We start from the raw sequence: 11,245 nt of genomic DNA, 5'->3' as shown, positions 1-11,245 counted from the left end.
AGTACCTTTGGTGAAGAGTGAAAACAAGCCGATGCGCGAAGTCGGGAATAACGGCGTCTGTGCGAAACGTTGAATCCGTGCACTTCAAGCGGCGTCGGTCACGATGTGGTGCGGCGACTTCCACGGAGTCGCGGACTTCAGCGGGGCTGCTGCTGCGTCGGGCCTGCGAAGAGCGTCGCGTTCCAGCGAAGGTCACGGCGTCAGGTGCAGGTGGCGTTACCGGATTCAGCAGCGGCGTCGGTCCGAAGTCGTCCGAAGTCGATTTCCTTGGATTCCACAAGCTTTCCTTTCAAGGGCCCAGGGACTGGATAGGGCACCACTTGTCGGGGCAGGAGTCTCTCCAGAGACTCCAGGTGCTGGCAGAGAGAAGTCTTTGCTGTCCCTGAGACTTCAAACAACAGGAGGCAAGCTCTAACTCAAGCCCTTGGAGATTTCTTCACAAGATGGAAGGCACACAAAGTCCAGTCTTTGCCCTCTTACTCTGGCAGAAGCAGCACTTCAGGAAAGCTCCACAAAGCACAGTCACAGGCAGGGCAGCACTTCTTCCTCAGCTATCAGCTCTTCTCCAGGCAGAGGTTCCTCTTGGTTCCAGAAGTGTTTCTCTAGTCTGTAGATTTGGGTGCCCTTCTTATACCCATTTTAGTCTTTGAAGTCACCTTTCTTCAAAGGGGACTCACACCTACTTGTGAAATCCTGCCTTGCCCAGGCAAGGCATCAGACACACAGCAGGGGGTTGGAGCCGGCATTGTCAGAGGCAGGCACAGTCCTTTCAGATGAGAGTGACCACTCCACCCCTCCCTCCTAGAAGAGATGGCTAATCAGGAAATGCAGGTTACACCCCAGCCCCCTTTGTGTCACTGTCTAGTGCGAGGTGAAAAACAACCCAACTGTCAAACTGACCCATACAGGGAATCCACAAACAAGGCAGAGTCACAGAATGGTTTAAGCAAGAAAATGCTCACTTTCTAAAAGTGGCATTTTCAAACGCACAATCTTAAAATCAACTTTACTAAAAGATGTATTTTTAAATTGTGAGTTCAGGGACCCCAAACTCCACATGTCCATCTACTCTCTAGGGGAATCTACACTTTAATCATATTTAAAGGTAGCCCCCATGTTATCCTATCAGAGAGACAGGCCTTGCAACAGTGAAAAACGAAGTTGGCAGTATTTCACTGTCAGGACATATAAACCACATTACTATGGCCCTCATTACAACTTTGACGGGCGGCGGAGGCCGCCCGCCAAAGTTGCGCCGCAGGAATACCGCACGCCGGCATTCTGAGTTTCCTGCTGGGCGGGCGGGCGGCCGCCTTAAGGCCGCCCGCCAGCCCAGCGGGAAACAACCTTCCCACGAGGACGCCGGCTCGGAATCGAGCCGGCGGAGTGGGAAGGTGCGACAGGTGCAGTGGCACCCGTCGCGTATTTCACTGTCTGCAATGCAGACAGTGAAATACAAAGTGGGGCCCTCTTACGGGGGCCCCTGCAGTGCCCATGCCATTGGCATGGGCACTGCAGGGGCCCCCAGGGGCCCCACGACAAGCCATACCCCCATCCTGTTCCTGGCGGCCGAACCGCCAGGAACAGGATGGCGGTATGGCTTGTCAGAATCCCCTCGGCGGCGCAGCAAGCTGCGCCGCCTTGGAGGATTCAAACGGGCCACGGGAAACTGGCGGGAGACCGCCAGTTTTCCTGTTCTGACCGCGGCGTTACCGCCGCGGTCAGAATGCCCTGCGGGGCACCGCCAGCCTGTCGGCGGTGCTCCCGCGTGCCGCGGCCCTGGCGGTTCTATACCTATATATAGGCCTATATATAGGCCTATATGTCCTACCTTATCCATACACTGCACCCTGCCCTTGGGGCTACCTAGGGCCTACCTTAGGGGTGCCTTACATGTAAGAAAAGGGAAGGTTTAGGCCTGGCAAGTGGGTACACTTGCCAAGTCGAATTTACAGTGTAAAAATACACTTACAGACACTGCAGTGGCAGGTCTAGGACATAATTACAGAGCTACTTATGTGGGTGGCACAACCAGTGCTGCAGGCCCACTAGTAGCATTTGATTTACAGGCCCTGGCACCTCTAGTGCACCTTACTAGGGACTTACTAGTAAATCAAATATGCCAATCATGGATAAACCAATTACATACAATTTACACGTAGAGCATATGCACTTTAGCACTGGTTAGCAGTGGTAAAGTGCTCAGAGTTGAAAAGCCAACAGCAACAGGTCAGAAAAAAATAGGAGGCAGGAGGCAAAAAGACTGGGGATGACCCTGCATAAGCAAAAGTCCAACACGACCCCCTACCAGCCTAAAGCCAGGGGAGAACAATCAATACCTTGATGTACTTCCCTGATTAAGGCGATAGAACAAGGACCCAGGCCCACAACAGCAGGGGCATGTTCCAGTTCTACGCCTTCCTGACTCCAGTTGGATCCCTCTGTCCATACTCTCAGGGCCCACTAAGCTAACCCATGGGGAACCCTTCCCCACATCTACAGACACCATCTGTGCAGCACCTAACTTTACTTTGCTCACAGATGTATTGCAATGGGCAGATAGTACCACCAGGGCCAACACAGTGGTGTTGCCCACTCCACCCCCGGGGTGTGACTCTCATCCCCCCACCCAGGGGCAACTCTGTCCACCAGGACAGCAAGCCACAGTGGCCCCAGACAACTGTCAGGGATGAGAGCCCGACCTCAGGCCTCTCCAAGCACTGTGACTGCGGAGAGTGGGGAGCAGTAGCCCCAGGTGCCTGACACCCTTTGACCACTCTCCCTTCCACCAGGTCAGAGAAGATAACCTGACCCTGGTCCTCCCCTCTGGGGCTCTGTACCCTCCCTCCAGGAGCGGCACCCCCAGAGTAAAAAATTGTCAGGGTGCTTGTAGAAGCAGTCCTCCACAATTCTTCCATCAGTGCAGGGATGTTAACCTGCAACTGATCCTCCAACCTGGGGTCTGTACCTTCAGGTTGGACCAGGGCCAGGGGTGAGGCTTCCCTCCCCCGCCCTCTCTTCTGGGGTCCTGAACCACCCAACTAGGAGTGCCCCCCCAGAAGACAAAATGGTAGGGGCACTGTTAGCAGTAGCCCCTTCCTCTAGGTCAGGGGGGACACCCTGAACCTGTCCTTCCAATCCAGGGTCTGTACCCTTAGATTGCTCTGGGGTCAGGGGTGAGTCTTTCTCTCCCCTTCCCCTACTCTCAGGGTTCTGCACCCACCCCTCAGGGAGAGTACCCCTTGAAATCACACCAGGGGGGGTGATTGGGCAAACCCTCCCCCCCCTTCAGGTCAGGGTTTATCCCCTGCACCTGATCCTCCAGTCCAGGGTCTGTACCCACAGACTGGACCACTGCCTGGCAACCCAGGAATTCCTGGGGGGCATACCGACCCCCCTCCAGGTCAGAGTTTACCCTCTGAACCTGGTCATCCAACCCAGGGTCACCACCCTGCGGTTGAACCACTGCCTGGCACACCAGGACTTCCAGGGGGGCACACTTACCCCCCTCAAGGGACACACTGTCCCCAAGGGCCACACAAGAGTCTGGCTGGCGCAGGTCTCCTGACCTCTGCCCATCTGACAGAGTCTGGATTCCCCCCAACCCAGAAATGGTCTCACCAAGGTCATTCCTGGGGGGCTCTGCTCTCAGAGCTGACCCCTGACCCTCCAGGTTCTCCACTGGGGTCCGCAACCCCCTCTCAACCCTCTGTCTGGACTTCTGCACCCCCTCACTAGGAGTGGTACTGCCAGTCACCAGAACTGGTGGAACGCTGGCTACAGCCATCCCCCCAAGTTCTCCTGACACTGTGGGATCTCCCTCAACAGATGGCCCTATGGTACAGGCTAGGCTCCTCTCCTGGTGTTCCCTCATGGAACCCTCCAGGACCTGGGACCGGATCTCGGGCACCTTGGACCTCAGCCCATCCCCATTCCCTCTCCTCAGATACTGGACATGGGGTCCCTCACCCATCCCACTACACTGGGACCTACCTGGGACACTACAATCCTTCCCTACCTCACCTGGTTGGGAAATACCTAGACCACTCCTCTCAGGAGCCCCCCCAAATGCCTCTTCAGACTCTCTGGTACTCACCAAGAGGTCTGCCTCCATTGTAAGCTCCCTGGGGTCAGAGAACTCACACTCCACCTGGTGTTGGCGTAGCTCTGGAAAATAAGGACTAGACATGTGCTCTCCAGCAATTACATCACTCAGCCCCTTACATGAATTAACCAAAGTACCCTTTACCCAACCATCCAGTGACTCTGCTTTGGAAAAGCACCCCACATCACCCTCCTGAGACTGGTGAGACAGTATCTGACTGTCCCTGACACTCAACCCACACTCTTCTGGGATGTCTTCACACTCCATAATCAGGACTTCTACCTTGGGTGGAACCCCTCTCCCTGTCACTCTCACCTAGAGTCAGTAGAGTGTCCCTCCCACCAGTAGGAATATGACTCCCCATGCCAGTTCCCCAATCCACCTCAGGGACCCTGTGCATCACTGGAGCTACCTCATACCCCTGAACCTCCTGGCGTGTGTTAACTCCCTCCTTCAAGTAGGGCACCACATCTCTGGGCATGTGCACTTCTTCAGCAGTACCGGATACAAGATTTTTGCTGCCAGCATCTGAACTGGACTCAGCCCTCATGGCCTCCAGATTCAGCTCTTCACAGCTCAGCTCTTGAGCTGTAATCCTTTCTTTTTCCAGGACTAAGGCTCTCTTCTCCTCAGCCCTCTCAAGCTCTGCATCTAGCTCTTCCAGACTCCGGATTCGAGCTAGGAGCCAATCATCTCTTTCTGTTCCCTCCTCAGGGCCACTGCCCTCCTCCTCAGAGTAGTCCTCCTCCTCAGAGTAGTTATCCTCCTCAGACTCATTTGGTGGTGTTACCTGACAACGTTTCAATTCATACTGAAACAGGGCTGACTCAAGATCCTCCCTTCTGGATTTCTTGTTCACAGCCAGTCCCCTTTCCATGCAGAATGCTTTAAGCTGCCACTTTTTATACATACATAGGTGCCAGAAATTTACTTCAATTCTGCAAAGGCTTCACAACCAAAAACCAAAGTCCAAAAATATTAGCAATACTTCCAGGAGGACATCAGAGAACAAAAAGCAGAATCACAAGACAAGTAGTATGTGGTCACGTAGTGGTCTGAACTCAAAACAGTAGTGTACACTTAATTACTGTATGTCAAGTACAAATACAAGTCCAAATCCCAACCGCTGATCACCAATGTTAGAAATGGGGTCTTTGGTTGACAGTCAGGTTACCCCCTGTTCAAGCAAGGACCCTCACTCTAGTCAGGGTAAAAGAGAATCACCCTCAGCTAACCCCTGCTTACCCCCTTGGTAGCTTGGCAGAGCAGTAGGCTTAACCTCAGAGAGCTAGGTGTAAAGTATTTGTACCAACACACACAGTAACTTCATGAAAACACTACAAAATGACACAACACCGGTTTAGAAAAATAGGAAATATTTATCTAAACAAAACAAGACCAAAACGACAAAAATCCGACATACACAAGTCCAGTTATTAATTTTTAAAGATTAAACTCAAAAATAGCGCTTAGAAACAAAAATGCTTTGATGAGATGTTAACACGGCATCGTCACGGAGTCATTCCCAACAAGCCGACACCAGCGGCGCCGGACACGGAGTCGTGTAGACCCCCAAGTACAGTACCTTTGGTGAAGAGTGAAAACAAGCCGATGCGCGAAGTCGGGAATCACGGCGTCTGTGCGAAACGTTGAATCCGTGCACTTCGAGCGGCGTCGGTCACGATGTGGTGCGGCGACTTCCACGGAGTCGCGGACTTCAGCGGGGCTGCTGCGGCGTCGGGCCTGCGAAGAGCGTTGCGTTCCAGCGAAGGTCACGCAGCGGCGTCGGTCCGAAGTCGTCCGAAGTCGATTTCCTTGGATTCCACCAGCTTTCCTTTCAAGGGCACAGGGACTGGATAGGGCAGCACTTGTCGGGGCAGGAGTCTCTCCAGAGACTCCAGGTGCTGGCAGAGAGAAGACTTTGCTGTCCCTGAGACTTCAAACAACAGGAGGCAAGCTCTAACTCTAGCCCTTGGAGATTTCTTCACAAGATGGAAGGCACACAAAGTCCAGTCTTTGCCCTCTTACTCTGGCAGAAGCAGCACTACAGGAAAGCTCCACAAAGCAAAGTCACAGGCAGGGCAGCACTTCTTCCTCAGCTATCAGCTCTTCTCCAGGCAGAGGTTCCTCTTGGTTCCAGAAGTGTTTCTCTAGTCTGTAGATTTGGGTGCCCTTCTTATACCCATTTTAGTCTTTGAAGTCACCTTTCTTCAAAGGGGACTCACACCTACTTGTGAAATCCTGCCTTGCCCAGGCAAGGCATCAGACACACAGCAGGGGGTTGGAGCCGGCATTGTCAGAGGCAGGCACAGTCCTTTCAGATGAGAGTGACCACTCCACCCCTCCCTCCTAGAAGAGATGGCTAATCAGGAAATGCAAGTTACACCCCAGCCCCCTTTGTGTCACTGTCTAGTGCGAGGTGAAAAACAACCCAACTGTCAAACTGACCCAGACAGGGAATCCACAAACAAGGCAGAGTCACAGAATGGTTTAAGCAAGAAAATGCTCACTTTCTAAAAGTGGCATTTTCAAACGGACAATCTTAAAATCAACTTTACTAAAAGATGTATTTTTAAATTGTGAGTTCAGGGACCCCAAACTCCACATGTCCATCTACTATCTAGGGGAATCTACACTTTAATCATATTTAAAGGTAGCCCCCATGTTATCCTATGAGAGAGACAGGCCTTCCAACAGTGAAAAACGAAGTTGGCAGTATTTCACTGTTAGGACATATAAACCACATTACTATATGTCCTACCTTATCCATACACTGCACCCTGCCCTTGAGGCTACCTAGGGCCTACCTTAGGGGTGCCTTACATGTAAGAAAAGGGAAGGTTTAGGCCTGGCAAGTGGGTACACTTGCCAAGTCGAATTTACAGTGTAAAAATACACTTACAGACACTGCAGTGGCAGGTCTGGGACATAATTACAGAGCTACTTACGTGGGTGGCACAACCAGTGCTGCAGGCCCACTAGTAGCATTTGATTTACAGGCCCTGGCACCTCTAGTGCACCTTACTAGGGACTTACTAGTAAATCAAATATGCCAATCATGGATAAACCAATTACATACAATTTACACGGAGAGCATATGCACTTTAGCACTGGTTAGCAGTGGTAAAGTGCTCAGAGTTGAAAAGCCAACAGCAACAGGTCAGAAAAAAATAGGAGGCAGGAGGCAAAAAGACTGGGGATGACCCCGCATAAGCAAAAGTCCAACGGGCATGAAACGGAAACTCAGGTGAGGAGGGTTGAGGGACAACCCTCCCCGCATACACTTGGTTGGGGGTGCACCCTGCAAAATATTTTCCCATTTCTAACCCTAATGAAAGGCCCATACCAGAATAAATACAAACCTACTGTTATGTTTCATGCTTGTGCTGCCATGGTGGCCTCTGCCAGGCAGGAACAAAGTATGCGTTCCTTACCCAATCACCTGCTCTTGAACAGTCGAGCAAGAATAATGCTTAAGGGAGCACATCTATCATTGTGAACTCATTTGGGAAATAGGGAGGTGCACACATATGCACTTTATAGTCTCACTTCGTCAGTTTACAAACCTACACGCCCTGGTCTTGGTGCGAGTGCTCAGTATAATCAGCACGTGTCCCTCTTCAAGTGAAATTGACTTTGTTTTGCTCTTAAGTTAGTCCCTGACAGAGCTTTAAGTGGTCCGGGTCCGGCAGTTCTGAAAAGCAGGTGCGGAGACGGGTCCCAATTGCGCTCTCCGTTTCGCCCTAATCATCAGGGTGGAAAATAAAACATGTTAACCCTGCAACAGCCCCACCCTTCACTGTCTTCGATATTACTTCAAAGAGACTCGATATAGGTATTTCACAGTCTCATCATTTCAGAACTGAAGCACTTTCAAAAGTTTCTATAATTAAGCCATTGCTGTTGCTTACTTATCTTAATCGACTAACGCCCATTGACAAAAGCAATAGTCCTGGCTTGTTGCATGTGTAAAGTTAATTGTATTGCATATCTGGATGCAGTGACAGAAAGAAGCAGCGAAATAAATGTCAGACTATGCTAACCACAGATTTTTAGCTTCGGTGTTTTTAAGCCACGCCCTTAAATACATCGACAACGCCCCTTTGAGGGATCCTCCAGTTTTTTTTATCCTACTTAAAGCCCAGGTCCGTGACCAGAGGCTTAGCTGTCAATAGCGCAGCAGGTGCATCGGATTCAAGGGTCCGAGAGGTCCATTGCACCTGGATAGTTTCTGTTTTTAATTACTATAAAAACCGGAGGTGTGGGCACATTCTTGCATTATGGTCCAAGGCACCCTTGCTACGCCAGTTTGGTGAGTTGTGTGAAACTCTGGCAGGGTGTCACCGGTGCCACAGGACTGACAGGGGTGGGTCCTGATTTGCAGGCCTGACTTCGGAATACTAGCATCACTGTCTCTCGAGGCAGCTGGAGCACAGAGGCTTGTTCAGCGATCAGCTGTCGTGACATTCCACTCGGTGCCACCTGTTGTACCCATGTGGCACGGCCACTGCTGTGGTTTTGCATGTTAAAGCCCAAGTGTGGAGCGTGCGCCTCTTCACACGCCCTACAGCGCTGCAGTAGGTTGGTCGCCGCCTCCCTTCCGGGTTTGCAATGGGCTCCATCGTAGCTAAAGTTCTGCTTCCGACAATCAGCAGCCTGGTCTTCCTCCCCACCATCAGCATCGCCGCCAAGAGGCGCTTCCACATGGAGTCCATGGTTTATTTTTTCACGATGTTCTTCGTTGCGGTAAGCAGCGCTCTTTTCTTTCCAGGGGGTTGGAAGTGATCATGGCCAGTCCGCGGTGCCAGGCCGGTGTCCTTGCTGCGGTCGGGATGTCTTCTCTCATTCCCCCTTTGTTCTGAAATTCTGTTTAGACTTTTTGGCATGACAGGCAGCGCGGCGTGTTGTTCCCTGCGGCGCGCGCGCGCTTCTTGGCGCTTGGAGATGTGGCTTTCCAGTGTAATATTAGAGAGTCTGCGCTCAAAAATGTGTCTCTATTGTTTCTCTGCTGGCAACACGACGAAACATAAAATGCATGAAATAAACTGTGTTCGGGCGTCCAATTCCAGCAGCCGCCCAGCGTGAAGTGTCCCACTGGAAACGGCTCTCGACAGGCAAATAAATCTGCACTCGACTCGTGCATTCCAGCCAGTGCTGGGGTACCACAGTGTCACCGCCCTCTCCAGAGTTTTAAGGATGCCGTTACAAAACACCTTCTGTTGCAGACATGATAAGAACTCAGAGCGGCAACAAAAATTGGCAAACTAAGTCAGACAAAGCGTCCCGTTGTTGTATGGGCCACGCGAGAGCAGCCTTACATAGCGCTCTACGCAGTTGACAAGCAAAGGCGAAATACGTGTTTTAACAATGATAATCAAGTCTGTGTCTTTGATCAGGGGGTGGCCCACTCATAGAGGGTCCTTGTTCCAACAGGACTGATAAAATCACATTCTTCATTCTCCCAGTGATTAGGGTCCATTTGAACTTTTCCAGTTTGAATCCTTAACCCTTTGTCCCTCACGTACTTATTTCCTCTGGAAGCACCCGTTGCTTGAATTTGTTGGTGAACTCCATGTGATATTTCCTATCTGATTCATTCTACGACCGTCCAAACCCCTCCCTCTTTTTTTCATCTCGGCACGAGCTCTGGCAGATAACAGGCCTATGGGCGCTCTCCATGAGGTGGGGAGAGTGTTAGCCCCAGACCTCTACACACTTCTGAGCTCTTTCTAATGCCTCCAGGCAGGGCTGGGCTGGTACCGTGGGATAAAAGGGCAACTTCAGAAGGACTGAGGACCTCGAAGATGTTTTTTAGGGGTTCTGGATGGAGGAACATCAGAAATATAGCTCGAAATCAGTCGGGAGGGAATGCACACATTTTGTTTCTAGACATATACATATTTTCCCTTCAAGTTCAACCTCGAGATGATAGAACGCAATTGATACTCTCACTCGGTACACTATGGGGCTCATGTCAACACACATTTGGGAGCCTTTAGGTTTCAGTCCACCCTGCATGCTGAGGCAGAAGAAGGTCAGCAAAAGCCACAATGCCTGCATTGTACAACTGCTGGGTGGCTCTATGTCTTGTTAGTAAACGTCAGACAGTCCTGGTGTCCCAGCCAGCAGCACTAGGCATGCTGGGGCATGTCATTTCACTTTTCTCATGTTATGCGTTGGCCTACTTGACTCAGCAGCCAGGAAACAGTGTAAGTTAGGCTTGGGACACATACATAAATAACAGTTTTTGTTTAAGGAATCACCATATTGGTATTTGCTTTCACCACTGTATGGCCTTCTGCTCTTCAAAAGAACACATAGCGCCTGTCTCTGGTGTAGGAGGCCTTTCAGAATGCTTCGCTCCTCCAGCCACAAGAATCCAGGCTTCTGTTTCTGGCTCGTCCAGGCCACAGAACAACTGTCATTTGTGAGCAAATGAAGGTGGTGACAACGTTTGTCAAGCCAGGGCTGGGTGAGCGATCATTCCTTCCATGTATTCTGAGATGATGGACAGCAGAGAACAGAGGGCCAGGCAGCTGGGTCTAGACTCCCTGATACCGGTAGACCCTGTGTCCCACCCTACACCTCCCTCTGTCACGTCGTTCCTAAATTCCTAATTCCACATGTTCAGTTCAACTAACCCGTGCCACAAAGTTATGTCTGCTGCAGCATGCCACACATCTGTCCACTATGAGCCAGGGCTTCCCTTAATAATGTGACTTATTTCCTGTTGTCCCTTTAAACAAGCAGGACATGATAATGAGTGTGATATCAGGGTACAGAAAATTAGTATAAACTGGGAACAAAGGGGTGTTTTAGTTACTGCAAAACCACAACCTCTAGTTTGTTGCTGTCTGTTTTCAATGGAAGAAAGGAAGATTGCAAACTAGAAAAATAGTTATATACTATAGCTACTTCCAACATCATTATTACTACTACTGCTAATAATAATAAAACAATAAGCATATTTATCGTCAGACCCCAGGAATAACACTGGAAGCTGGCAAGCAAATGAGAATGTTTCCCTTGCTGGCTCCAGCCACCATTGAAGGCCTAAAAAATTGGCATTTTGTGGCTGCTGACTCCCTGCTTACAGCGGATTGGGAGGGGGAGTTGAATTCACCAATTGGGATGTTCTGC

At 50.7% G+C, this 11,245-nt stretch overlaps 1 protein-coding gene across 1 annotated transcript in view; it reads left to right on the top strand.

Annotated features, from left to right (window-relative positions):
* Window positions 1-8,311: 8,311 nt before the first annotated feature.
* MYMK (myomaker, myoblast fusion factor) overlaps window positions 8,312-11,245 on the top strand; it is a 92,554-nt gene continuing 89,620 nt past the window's right edge. Inside the window, exon 1 of the mRNA XM_069241555.1 lies at window positions 8,312-8,851. Coding sequence (XP_069097656.1) covers window positions 8,717-8,851 — 135 coding nt within the window. The 5' untranslated portion in view covers window positions 8,312-8,716. The remainder of the gene's footprint in view (window positions 8,852-11,245) is intronic.

Source organism: Pleurodeles waltl, chromosome 6, assembly GCF_031143425.1.
Source record: "Pleurodeles waltl isolate 20211129_DDA chromosome 6, aPleWal1.hap1.20221129, whole genome shotgun sequence".
NCBI lineage: Eukaryota > Metazoa > Chordata > Amphibia > Caudata > Salamandridae > Pleurodeles > Pleurodeles waltl.
The sequence above is the reverse complement of the archived record's forward strand: the minus strand, read 5'-3'. Positions and strand labels throughout refer to the sequence as shown.